General features: G+C 36.0%; 1 protein-coding gene across 1 annotated transcript in view; it reads left to right on the top strand.

The window, feature by feature from the left end:
• Positions 1-13,934, top strand: part of LOC137656411 (uro-adherence factor A-like) — a 54,877-nt gene extending 40,943 nt beyond the window's left edge. The window contains exons 5-10 of the mRNA XM_068390588.1: positions 1-3; positions 393-672; positions 3,055-3,126; positions 3,708-3,825; positions 4,443-4,687; positions 8,368-13,934. The exon at positions 1-3 is cut by the window's left edge and continues 656 nt beyond it. Coding sequence (XP_068246689.1) covers positions 1-3; positions 393-672; positions 3,055-3,126; positions 3,708-3,825; positions 4,443-4,687; positions 8,368-9,306 — 1,657 coding nt within the window. The 3' untranslated portion in view covers positions 9,307-13,934. The remainder of the gene's footprint in view (positions 4-392; positions 673-3,054; positions 3,127-3,707; positions 3,826-4,442; positions 4,688-8,367) is intronic.
• The last annotated feature ends 750 nt before the right edge of the window (positions 13,935-14,684 follow it).

Below are 14,684 nucleotides of genomic sequence, written 5' to 3'. Positions count from 1 at the left end.
AAGGTAATTAGGGAGAGACAGATTTCCTTCTGCTCAAGTTTCTTTAAATCTACTATTTGATAAATATTATCTATTATTTCCCATTTTATATTGATAAAGTTTAAGTTTAATTTCTACATCATAATCATGCTTGCCATGAAAATCGATAGCATTATACCATGCATAATCTAAATCTTGGCCTTTGGGCTTCGGCACAAGGCTTTAAATTAATGACAAATGTCACTAGTTTTTCGTCAAAACTACAATAAAAAAGAGAAAGATTATCAGACTGGCTTTACAGCAAATTTGGAATTACCAGCTCTTCTACAATATATTACAATATAATACAATACAATACATAAGGAAATCTATACACAGTTTCGACACTAGTAACAAAGTCCAAATTTTTCCAGCAGCCGGATTAGCCCGGCCCCCAGCCCCACCCCGACCCCCAGCGGAGGAGAAGCCACGACCGTGCTCTCCTCGTCCAGATACACTTCCTGGCGCTCCGTCAGCGCCGGCCACAGGAGGCAGTCGTCGCTGGAAAGCAGCGAGCTGGAAGACCTCATGGAGAATCGGAGAAATGTCGAGCAGAGGCGCCTGCGTCTGCAGGCGGACTCGACGACGCCCTCCGATGAGGACGAGGAACCCAGAAGCAAGATCAGATATAACGATATGGGATCCCTGGAACAGGTATGCATCGAAATCTAAAGGATACTGGGTATTCATTTAACTGATTTGCCGTTCCACATAGAGATATACTTGGCACAATTTTTTTTTTTACTGGTATTTCCTGTTCCATGAAACGGAATATAGATATTCCTGTCACCCGTTGTTCTGTTTACTTAAAAGGGAGACACACATTACTGTCAATCTGTTTGATATTTGGGATAAGAGACATTTTTATCGATTGTTACATTGTGTAGGAAGATGTGGCCATTGATACTAATTGCCTTTCTCAACATTGACAAGGAGAAAATTTCAATAAATGAAATTTCTATTCGATAACCAAAAATTATTTCTATGTTCAGTTGCCAATAAGTACACACTTCTACTGCTGCATTCAATTGTTCAAGAGAAGGGGAATTATTTAAGACATTTTTTATGGAACCTGGGGCACATTTCAACCACAATCTTCATAACATTCTCATTACAACAGATAACATTTAAGAACCACATTAAAAGATGAACCATTAATTTGGTATTATATCAATAGATTCTACAGTGAAAAAACTTAGTCTGTCATTTCAATCTGTATATAGATGTAAGCATTTCACCTACCAGTTTCGTTATGCCGCTGTCGTTGTTGTTGCACAAAATATCACTTGCAAATATCAATAGACAGTTTACCTTTGTTGTAATCTCATGGAAATTATACTTTGACGAAATATCAGTGATTAGTTTAGTGTTGCTAGTACTGACGTTTATGAATATTTTTTATTTATTTTGCCAATCAATAAAAATCAAATCCTAATTTTTACTCATCGTCAAAACAAAATCAACGCACACTAGTTATTGAAAGGCATACATCTTAATAGGTTTTCATTATATTAATATATATACTACCCAAGAGGCATTTTTCTTGATGTTACTAATAAAATTTCATGGGTACTTGTTATAAAAAAAGGCAATAGAATATTTTGAAAGGTCAGGACTCGCATGCTATCTCTGTCACACTGAATTCATATATGAGACCTATGTACAGAATACAAATTTTCACTTTTATTACCAACTATTCCTGACGTCACGTCCCTCTTTGTAAATAACTACTGTATAAGCCAATCTTTAGATGCTGTTGCTACCTCTACTTCTTCTACCACTTTCACTTCTATAAATTGGCACCTAATCACACTATCTGCACTGCTACTTCTTGCTGCTTCAATAACTGCCACTAACTGTCCCTGCCGAGACAGTTACAGTTAATTGTTGCCGTGGGTAACTGTACACAGTTAACTGTTGCTAAGAGAAACTGTTGCCATGTTCCTGATTATCTGCTATCGTGCTAAAGTGTATTTTCTGAAGTGGTGATGCTAGACTTTGTTTTGGTCCCAGTAAATATTATAGAAAAATTGGCGTCACAGCAACAAGGGTTATTCACGCTGGTATGTTCTTAATGAAACTAATATTGATGGTAGTGAAAGTTCATGAAGAATGTTTTCAGCAATATCAAATACCCCAATGATTTACGCTCCTTGATATTTTACCTATCAGAAAAATATATTGCCTAGTTACTAACCAAGACGTCTAATTAATAAAAAAGAAAATTGATAAGCGTATCAATTGTTGTAAGACATCATAGATGACATACATTTAATAACATTGAAGTTACTTAACAAGACAATATAAAAAATACTATAAACAAAATAGAATACATATAGAGAAAGAGATATTTTGGCTAGACGCTGCTTCGAGTACAAGAATCTTAGAAAAATGATAAATATCAAGACCATTCCGTCTCTCAAAAAATTAAGAAATCGGGTCTCCGAAACTAAGATATATGTTCAATTTTCATAAGGCACAGAGATGTAAATGTAATCTAATATCCTAAAACTTAACAGTTATCCATTAGAAGTAATATAAAAAAAAAAAACAATCTCTTCAAGAAAGTCTTAAATCCAATATGAAGACGACGCCTATAAAATCTCATATACGGGAATTTCCTAATCGGTTTTACGTAATATATATATATATATATATATATATATATATATATATATATATATATATATATATATATATATATATATAAAAAACGCTCCTTTCCTAATAAGTTTTCTATAAAAGAATATGAAAAAAATACGTAGCTTCGATTTTGCCAACGTTCAAGAATCTGACTTTCTCCAGTAATTACCTAATTTTAAATTTTAATGACCCTTTTCAAAACACTATACGCATCATATGGATTTTAACAAAGGGTAGGCAGTGCTCTAAGTGAATAAGGAACTATATAGATAATAGAGATTATAACCTGTTGTCACAATATAGTTATAAGAAGCCAGAATAGTTATTCGTGTGTGCAGTACTTGTGCAACATCAAAAAACTATGCAACAGCCTGACAGCTGATATTTCGGCAGGTCAATGAAGAAATGGCCGACTTGTTGGATGAATCCAGCGTTGCTTCGTCGGATAATCATGAGAAAATTAAGGTAAACCTTTTTTCAGAACATATTAAACCATTGTAGATTTGTGTTCAGTGAGTAGATACGGCAAAAAACAAGTCAGACAGGAATACAACTATAAAATCCTAACTTCGTGTAGATAGTAATCAAACTAGCATGATATTAAGGATCTTCAAGAATACTTTTTACATCTAGGATATTTTGAAACCTCCCTAGTTGTCGTGTGGTGCAGTCTTAGCTAGTATACTCCTTTGTTTAGGCTCTAGTTAATTTCCTAGCAACTATTACCGTTAAAATTATCATTACCACGTCCGTCATCAATGTTTCCTTTTTAAATTTTTTTTTTTTTTTTTTAATTATTGCAGCCATTACCCTACCAAACGTAGTAATTTTGATTTTTGCTGATACCCTGTTTGTTTACGTTTCATGAGTTGCCAAGTATGACATACTTCAGCAATGTTTGTTTTAATTTCCATGATTAGTTTTTTCTCAGCAATCCCACCTCCTCCTATAGTTCGTACGTTTGTGCATCTATACTTCACACGCAAGTAGCGTTCGTTTAATTAAACATCAAAAGCAGTTAATTATAATAATCAAATTACTTCCAGGTCCAATGTCGCGCTTTATGGCAACTCAGGGCCACCTTCGAAGAAGAAGACCCGGATGAGGTGGACTCGGACTCGGGTAGAATGGATATACTGAGTTCCCCAGAACACCATTCTCCAGGTTAGAGCTCTAAATTTATCATTTTAACACCATTATCAAAATGAGCAAATTTAGTCTTCAATAAATCTAAATTGGTAACAATAACTTTTATAGTCAAGTATAGACGTAATAATAATAATAATAATAATAATAATAATAATAATAATAATGTAATCAGCCTAAAATAATTGAATAATTTAATCATATTTTTTTTACTTTTAAGTGTTTATTATTATTATTCTTATTATTATCATTATTATCATAATAATAATAATAATAATAATAATAATAATTATTATTATTATTATTATTATCATTATTATTATTATCATTATTATTATTATTATCATTATTATTATTATTATTAGCTAAGCTACAACCCTAGTTGGAAAAGTGGGATGCTAAAAGCTCAAGGGATCCCAACAGGGAAAAATATCCCACTGAGGAGAGCAAATAAGGAAATAAATAAACAAGAAAAATAATGAACAATTAAAACAACACATTTCAAGAACAATAACATTAAAATAAATCTTTCAATAACTATATTGCAATGCAAAATATCCAGCAAATCCTACAAATTAAATCCTACGACGCATTAAGAGTATCCTTCGACCTCCTCACCGTCCCTACTCTTTCAGATCAAGAGAACCTGACCAGTGCGACCAGCCACACGACGTCCTTCGAGAGCAACACGGATGCCATCGCAGGAGGAGAAGCTGGGGGCGCCGAGCCTTCTCCCAGCGAAGGACTTCCTGAAGGAGACGACAGCGAAGTGACGGAGATAAGCAACGAGGACCTGGCTGTTCCTCCTCCTCCAATCATAGTCCCTTCTTCGGAAGCGAGGCGAACATCCTACAGGGCTATTCTGGCCAATAGATTAAAGGTAAAATATACAATTTTATAATTTGGTCAAGTTAATGTCTGAGACATTTTCTCTGATGGGCTATAAGGAAATTTCCATCCTGGCCATTACACACACACAACTAAAGGGGGGGGGGGGTTTAAGAAGGTCATATCTCTTAATAATGTTTTTATTTTCTTGACTTTAGAAAGCTCTGATCGCATTTCTAAAGAGAGAGGGCCTAGAACGAGTTGTTTTCCTTAATATTTAGCCACATTTTAGAAGTCATAGCAGTGACCCGGAAGATAACTTTTTTGAAAGCCATGAAGAAAGTGAAGAGTGTACGATTTAACAGAAAAAAGGGATACATGCATCAGAAAAATGCATTACCTATAGTTAATTCTTTTTAGCGAGGCAGATTTGCACCGATTGGCAGGGATGCCCTTTTCGTTCGGAAAAGCTTCCTGATAGCTGATTGCTTGGACGAGATAATTCTAACCAATCAGATAGCAGGAAACTTTTCCAAGCTAAAAGGGCACAGCTGCGAGTCGGTGCAAATGCGCCTTGTTAAAAAAAATGACTATAGTTACTAATCTAGAGGTCTAATTGATTAAAAGAAAATTAATAAGAGTATATCAATTCACAGAACTATTCTTGCCAATAGATTAACGGTACATTTTAAAATCTGTTTTGTAATCAAGTCAATGTCGTTAGGGAGACATTTTCTCAGACAGATTAGAAGAAAATTTCCCTCCTGGTCACGGTTTTAAGATATGAATCTATTAGACAAAGGAGGAGGGAACCGTCATACAAGTGGTCATATCTCATAGGAAGACTATTTTTATATACATTTTTTAAAACTGACGACGTCCCCAAAGTACCTATACATTGAGAGGGTCTAGAAAGATCGGAAATAACTATAATAATAATCAGTTTAATTTCATCAAAATCTATAATATTTATTTTTTTTTTTCCTTTTTGCGAGATTATTTTTAGTTTTATCCATCGAAGTGTCCAGTCTCCTCTGAGGAGTGCCTATGAAGGATGGTCGATAGGACGCTGCCTTTTTAGGTGATGCTAGGCCTATAAAGCATGGGGGAGGGGGAAGGCGTGAGGTGCCACCGCCACGGCAGTAAGCACGAAAGTAATGCATACGAATGGTCTCATAAAAGGTTTAAAAGTCCGCTTATGAATGGCAGGGGCAAGGGACAGTGACATTGCCCTATCGGGTAGGACACTGCCCTAGAGACTGACCATATATATAGATGATCAGCGCCCAAGCCCCCTCTTCACCCAAGCTAGGACCAAGGAGGGCCAGGCAGTGGCTGCTGATGACTCAGCTTATAGAACTATAGGCTCCCCCAAACCTGCCATCCTTAGCTCACAAGGATGGTGAAGTTGCAGTGACCAAAGAAACTAACGAGTCTGAGCGGGACTCGAACCCCGGTCTGGTGTTCACCAATCAAGGATGTTACCACATCGGCCACCACGTCCCTTCCTCATGATAAAAGGAAACAAACTGAAAGTGACAGGGGCTTGTCATACGAATGTACGAGTCGAAGCATCTTACTTTGGGTCTTGTATAGGTAGATGACTTTCTCTCCTCTAAAAATTCTGGTGGAGGGGTAGGGCGGACTACTATAGAGGTGGTGGTTAGCCATAGACCTAATTCTAATATGAAATCTAGAAAAAAAAATATCGCTTTGCATGTTTGCAATCACGTATCACATTTTTTACACATTCAAACAATGAACAAAAAAATAAATTTGAAATAAATTATGCAATTGCAGCAATCGTAGTCAACAAAGCCTATCATAATGAGAGACTCCGTCCATGATAATAGATAAAAGGATAATATTGATGATGGTGGCTTCACTCATCCGATAGAGCGGTGGTTTTAAAAAATCTAGTTTGTTTTAAAACCTTAATGCTCCGAAGTCCGTTACATAATGGTTGATTATCATGTACAACAAAAACAACATAATTATATCATCATCACCATTATTATTATTATCATCATCATCATCATCATCATCATTATTATTATTATTATTATTATTATTATTATTATTATTATTATTATTATTATTATTATTATTATTATTATTATTATTATTATTATTATTATCATATATTATTATTATCATTATCATTATTATTATTAACGCCAGCGCTCAAAACTAAGCTTTAAAAGTAAAATACTGTACTACGAGCCCAACTTCCTCATACGGAAAACAGCTAAGTAAAGAAAGAGAAAAAAATAGGTTAAGAATGAATTATAAAAAACAAAATTGACAAAAATACATAGTATAGTTAACAGTTAAATGAATAAATTAATAATGACAATTCTCTCCCCTAATTTCGTATCCTCCATCTGATTTCAGAATTAAAAATGAATGAACGAGCCAAGATTCAATGACCTTAGATGTCAGGATGCCAGAAAACCTCAAATCAATTAATCAATTAATCAATCTTGGCGAGAATATTTGACTTTCACTTGTATTCCAACATTTATTTATTTCTTTATTTATATCAAGTAATATTGACGTCAATGACCTTAGATGTCACGATGCCAGGTAACCCATAATCAATCAATCAACCAATCACGTAAATTCAAGTGTCGTTTGTAAGCCATCAGATATTTTCTATCTTAAATCTCTTTTTTATTATTTTGCAAATCGTCCATTGGTCTTATAGGGTATATACTAAGCCAGAAGTTACATTCAATAAAAAAGTAAATTAGCTTAGGAAATACAAAATATTTTCCAAAAGGTTTATTTGTGAGATAAAAGTGTTTTTAATCAGATTGATCATCCACATAAGCAAAAAATATTCCAGAAGAGTTGAATAAATTTCACATATAAGAAATAAATTGTTTAAGATTTACCTATTTTCTCTTGGCAGCAAACATCAAGCAAGATATCCGATGAAATAAATAACGGATTTCCTATTGAATATATAGCCATAATCTTGAAAAGACCATGTATGCCTTTTCAAAGCAATTGGTCTATTTTTAGAGAACAATTATATAAACGAGGTTTAAAATTATTCGAATGTCGTTTCACATAGGTTTTGATTAGGAAAAATTAGCCTTTAGATGAAAGGAATTTAGTGTTAATAAGATAGGAACTATTATGTAATACATTGCAATACTTATGATCAGAGATTGTAAGCTAAAGGGAAGACCGGAGAGTTGCTATAAAAAAAACTATTGTGCATTAGCTCCCCGACCACCGCCATCTATTGACAACTTGCCCAACAAAAATTAACTGATAACCCCAATAATTTATGGAATTTAAACCTATGACAGAACTACACTACTGTAGATATTATTTGCCTACAAAATATCCATTTTCTAAAGCCTTTATGTATTTAGAAGTATTGGCAAATGTAATTCTTATTACTAAAGTCCAGATGTAAACAAAATACCAAACTGATCAACGCCATCTATCGCCAACGCGTCCTACTAAGAAGGGAAAATACTAACAGAAATTCCAGCGACTTTCTGGTCTTCCCTTTACGGTCTTTGATTTTGATAAAGGTTTTGCTATCTAAGTGAAAGGGACACTTGAATCAATTGCACTAAACAAGTCTTATCTAGGATGCTAAAACCTTTTAATACTGCATAATCTGATAGTTTAACGAAAAGTTTTATAATTATGTTCTTCATGAATTTCACATACTTAATCCAAACCATCATTAATATACCACTTTTTTTGCAGCAAATAGACGCCGGATCACGCCCTCCGCTGTCGTCAGAGAACAGCTTCGACTCGGTTGACACTGAATGCTCCTCAACAACAGATCTGAGCAGAGCCGAAGTACTGACCACCAGCTTCGACTCAACCTCTGACTGCCCAACGGATTCAACGAGTGACACACACTCGCATCGGCTGCAGCAGATGAAGGCTGACAGCGGGTACCGAAGTCTGGAAGCGAACAATGGTCGGGCACCCAAGTTGAGCAAAAAGCAGATTCACTTCATGGAGGAGAGTCTGGAGGTGTCAGAGAGCCTGGTGGAGAGAGATCGCAGCAGGGAGAGGCCCATTGATCTCTGTGGGTCGCACGAACTGCTCGATGAGTCTGTCGACCCCCAGAGTAAAAGAGAGCGGCTAAGAAAAAGTGTTGCTCAGTTTGAAAGGCGGACTAGCAAAAGTCTGCCAAAAAAGAGGCGCGAGGCAATACGGCAAAGGCAAGCCTCTTTGGACACTGCTCTTAGTGCTGGTCTCGCTAGTACACTAGTCGGGGTTGGGTGTTCGCTCGAAGGGGATGATGCGACGCCGTCGGATGAAATCAGCGGAAAGAAATCTATTCGGTCCCGTTTTCTCCGCACTCACAGATACCCAGCAGCCCACTACAGACTCCTCCAACGGGACTACTCCATCGATGAGAAATCTGACCGGCTATTCAAGGAATTCAGTCGCACCGAGGTTCCTCAGGAATGGGAGCCTCCGACACGACGGGGCACTCGTCTCTATACTGGGAGACGCCTCCACAGGCACCTCGACGCCGAAGGGTCACCCCGCTCTCATCGACGGAAGCTTTCACCCCAAGATTCCATCGAGGAAGAGGACCAGGTAGCCACGGCTCTGTGGGAAAGTGAGATCTCGCGGCCTGCGTCTCTGGCTGATTCTATAGGACTACCAGAGGAGACAGAGTGACTGCGTCAGACAGACTCGTACTCATAGTTCATATGAATATATACATACATATAACTGTAATTTAAGGTGATCCCCCTTTTATTATGAAAAGGAAAACACATTACTTTAGGATTTTTTCCTTCAAAACCTTTACAGTCATTTAACATTAAACGTAATACATTCTAAAGGAGATTTCTATGGTTGTGAATGAACGCCACGTATGGTTTCTAATCCCCCGAAAAAAAAGTAATTATGATGATGAAGTGATGAATTTGCAAAGATGGACTGAAATTATTTCTATCTGGAAAAAAAAAAAAAGATAAAACTGCATATCTTTCCCTTTTAATCTCGTCGACTAGTCTGTTATTAGCTTTTCATCTTCTTGGAATCATAAAATAAAAGTGTTCAAATTAGCATTGACTATGAGTTTCATACGGCAATGAGCATGTCAATTACATAGAAAATATACGCACAAATGTCCCATATATGGGACTCTAGGTATTGCTCCATTACCAGATTCTTGGAAAAACACGAAAGCGAGTGACAGCAAGAACACAGGACCAACCTTTTTAAGTGTCTGAGAACTCATGATTTTGAATCTATGACCACTTGAGGGTGGGCGGATCATGCATATTCAGGAGAGGTTTGGCCTCCAAGAGCTTTTTCATCCAAGAATAAAAAGAAAAATTCAATAGAAACTCCCTCGTTTTCAAGGCAATCAAAGCTAAACATGATGATAAAAGTGCAAAGCTTAGTGCTAGAGTTCTATTTAAAAGACTGTCTAGAAAACTTCGAAGTGTTTCCACAACATTCTCAAATCTAGAGAAAGGTGTTCATGCAGAGGGTGTGTTTTTTTCGTCTGTGTATTGAAAAAAAAAACCTGTGCCGATGACATAAAAAAAAACAGATGAGACACCTTACCAAGAAGTGAAATTCTCAAGTGCTCTGCAATACACATTTGTGATCCGTTATAGAGTTAAGAGTCTGCCGAGAGTCAAGTGATTTTGTTTCTCCAAGTAAAGACCGAAATGAGAAGATTCGAGGCCAGTTTTGATAAGCAAATTCGGGGTGAATCATCTAACCAGTGCATTAAATCCTCAAGTAGATATATTAATCCAACGTTTACCTTCTGCCAAAATATACTCTATCCACCAATCCCATAAACACTGTACTCATAACTTAGGCTAAACTTCAAAGATTTTGTTATGAAAAATTGCTGTCAAGATATATATATATAATATACTTTTCTTACTTAGGATTTGTTTATCAAATAGAGCCTCGTCAGTTCGATAACAATGATGTCTTTAAAACTTACTTCCAAGGTCAAAGAAAAAGCTGAAAGCCAAGGCTAGTTTTAAGTTAATGGCTGGACAGTATTAATTCTTCCCAAAGTTCATGCCTGAAGCAAACAAAGGAGACAGTATTAAAAAAGTAAAAAAAAGTAAAAAGTCTCATAAGTAATTCAGTAATACATGATTTAATATCCCCATCTTATTTCAATATCATAAAAGGAGAAATAGATTCACATTTCAGGAAAAGAAAGTTAAATCCCTGTTTGGTTTTTATGAAAAAGAAAGGTATGTTAATCAATCTTCATGTAAAAACTTAATAACAGGCTTATTCTCTTGGAGACATTGAAGTGCCTAACTTATTTTTCATTTTAAGGGAGCAAATTCCCGTTTCTCTCTTTTTGAACAGATATTCCCAAGTAATTTTATTCTAAAAGGAGAACGAGTTCAATGGAAGGAGTTCACGTCGATGAGTCAATCTAATTTTCTTGAATAGTCAACCTATTACCAGTTCGAAGTTGAACAGAAGCATGATAATTTGATCTTCATTTAGGTTAAGTGGTTCCCAATTTATTTACGATAGAATTCCCAGTCTAATTCACATATCGGAAGAAGGAATTCCTGAAATGGCATAAATGTCAACATGGCCATATAATCGGGAACATCATTGTTTATCTGGTCAGACGAAAGAGTCTTAAGTCTAGTCATGTTTACTACACGTTCGGAGTCGTATCGTAAGAATCGTTTTTATCATTCTACTTCGGTGCATCTTCACCGAAGACTGTATCCTTATGTATCCTATGATACGAGAGGGATACAGCTTCCCGCATGTCTCGAACAACGTTCTGCAGACGCTCACAAAATCACACTCTTATCATTCATAGTATTTTTCTTACGTGCTGGAAGCGCATTTCTTGAACTCTTCGTAGAACCTGCTATGTGCGTAACATGCTCGCTTGCGCATGCGCGCGTGAGAGTAGCTGGAATCCTGGGATATTACGGGTTTTAAAAGAAACAGCTGTTCTGCTAATCCCTACGTGGTTGTACCTCCGACGTGACGCGAAAATGAAAACCACAATCGCAATACGCTCGTATTCTGATGCATTGAAAGTTTCCCACTCATTCATCGCTCGTCTTAGGATTTCACATTATAGGGTCTCACTTCAATCAATCTGAAATTCAGTTATTGGTAATAATACCGACATATAAGCTTCTTTATCCTAAAGGGGGTTCTGGTAATTGCTCGTAATTTGCAACCATCAAAAAAGACAGTAGAGGCGTAGAAAACATTCAATACTAATACTTTCACTCGCAGAAATGGAGTCATCAAAAGGTCAACGAACAATAATGGCGGTTGCATGATTCGGTAAAACAATTAATTTTTTTTAAATTTCCGTAAATCTTATTGTAATATACATCTCTTGCAAAACACCAGCTTCCGAAATAAACTTAGAACGACCAGTTGGGAGAACGAGGAAACACCTGACGCATTTGTATCTCCTTCATAAATTTGTGTCAAGAAATCTTTCTCACTCAAGTTTCGTATTTCGTAACAGATTTTGTCTCGTGATCTTCCCCGATTCGGATTACAAAAAAACAATATACTCGCTAATAACGGACGAAACCGTAGGCACCCTAATAACGGACGAAACTGTAGGCCCCTTAACGGACGAAACAGTTGCCCCCTAATAACGGACGAAACAGTAAGCCCCCTAATAACGGGTAAATCAGTAGGCCCATAACGGACAAATTATTAGGCCCCTTAATAACGGAAGAATTAATGAGACCAGCTTTGACGGGACGTGTTTTGGACTGCAAATTAAACAGTCAAGTCTCTACAGACCAAAACGTAACAGACGTTAAAAGAAGAATCCCTGACAGGGAACATTTCGTATAACATACCCAAGAAGAAAAAGCGATGCAGCCCATTTGTGGATTAGCAGTCTCAGCTGAAGTTGCTTATTAGGTCGGGATTCTATAAGTTAAAAAAAAAAAGCCTAGTCAGTTGCATTACGGTGGTAGAAATTAGTAGAGTTTCACATATTGAGAAATGCTGATATAGTGTATTAATGACAAAACGTTTCCAGAAGAATAAACCCACAAGATTGAAAAAAAAAAAATAATAATAATGCTTTTTATATACATACGTCTTCTACATATCCGCTTCCTGTTCAGTTTTTTTTATATTTTCCATATGGAAATTTTTAAAGGCCTGTGAAAAGTAGCTTCAGTGTACATAAAATAATTAAAGAGTCTGTTCCATGAGTCTAGAGTTACATCATTTGGGAATACTTGAGAAAATGAATAATGAAATCAACGAGAGGCTTCATGTGTAATCTGGAGACGTAACCATCTGAAGACTTTAAAAATTCGTTTGGAGGAGCCTGAAGTAGGTCTATCTGCTAAGTCATCAGCAGCCATTGCCTGGCCCTCATTGTTCCTAGCTTAAGTGGGCGCTGATCATAATATGGTCAGTCTCTAGGACACTGTCCTGCTTGATAGGGCAATGTCACTGTCCCTTGCTTCTGCCATTTATCAGAGGACTTTAAACCTTTAAACAACCACTACCACATCGTGCTGAGAACCTAACACCATAGTTCTACTGATATCTTAAACTAATTAAAAAACAAATCTAAACTTCCATTAAGAAAAAGAAACGCAAAACAACTATTATTCTCCTTCTTTACTACGCCTTGGTTTTATCTTTATCATTACAGTAATTTTAGGATTCCATAAATCACACTCATCATCAGACATTCAAAGTAACTTCTACCATTTGTATCAGCTAATGCCATTACTATTAAACGCTTACAGGATGATTTTCACTGAATGAAAAGAAACTAGTCTATTCCATTGATAATATACTTTTGAAAGTTTATTTCCATCCAAAGATTAAGTTTTAACTGATATTAATCATATGATTAATAAATGCATTTCCGGTGATCTAGTCACATTTAAGTATGTATGTAAACATATGTATGTGCAAATAACCACTAAGATGTGTAATTGCGTTCAGTGAAATTTCCTAAAAAACAATAATAATTACAAAATCTATTACCAAACTAAAGTTGTGAAGCTGCAAATTGTAACCTTGCATTATATGATATTTTTAAATCAATATATTTCTGATATTGTAAATTAACCACAGCATGATAGGAATACCAGTATAGGAAAAAATTGCATGAACTCCATAATCAACAGTTTCAAGTCTTCATATCGTTTCAATTCAAGTCAGATTTCTAAAAAAATGAATATGTAATATTTGCCCCATGTGCCAAAGAAATAAGTCAAGCAAAGTTAGAGAGAGAGAGAGAGAGAGAGAGAGAGAGAGAGAGAGAGAGAGAGAGAGAGAGAGAGAGACTTCTAATCACTACAAGAATTAAAAGGATAAGAATAACGAGAAGCTACTGACAATGAAACTCGCTCATCCATTTCCTTCGATTGCTGTATCAACAATACAACTCACAATCATAAAAAATGCATATAATATGCATCATCTTTATTTCAGCTCCATATCCGCTCACAATGATTTCCCCATTAACCCTGCATAACTTCTAACAAGTGTCTCTCTTTCTCGCCACGACCAGACCACCTTTTTTATATTCTTACAGAAGAACGATTTTCCTTCTTATCCGAAGCAACCACTCCTTGATTAGAGTCCCATTCACCAAAGCTGTCTTACACACGAGCTAATAATAGTCTTAGTCACCAGAAGTTCCCAAAAACATAAAGCTTGAATTCCTTCAGTTAGCCAGAAGATGATGAAGTGACCTTTTTAAAGGGTTCACTCAGTAGGTTTAGAACAAAATCTTTATTCTATTCTTTTTTTCTATGGAAACCCCTCGTGTTTCAGCCGATGCTCACTGACACTGCTCGAAACATTTAGGTAATATTTCAGAATACTTTTAGATTTTCTGGCTTCCTTTCAGGACTGGAGGGCACTTTATATAAAAACTTCATGAAAACAAATGGAAACATAAGCACTCCCAGAGACGTAGCCAGAAATAATAATGCAAAGAAGTCTGTAGTTTTTCTTCAAAATAATATAGTGAAAAATACAATATATATATAAATATATACAACTGTCATGTCTTTCAGCATAGGAATTTT

Source organism: Palaemon carinicauda, chromosome 17, assembly GCF_036898095.1.
Source record: "Palaemon carinicauda isolate YSFRI2023 chromosome 17, ASM3689809v2, whole genome shotgun sequence".
In the NCBI taxonomy this organism is placed as follows: domain Eukaryota; kingdom Metazoa; phylum Arthropoda; class Malacostraca; order Decapoda; family Palaemonidae; genus Palaemon; species Palaemon carinicauda.
Note: the sequence above shows the minus strand (reverse complement) of the source record. Positions and strands in the feature narration are given on the sequence as shown.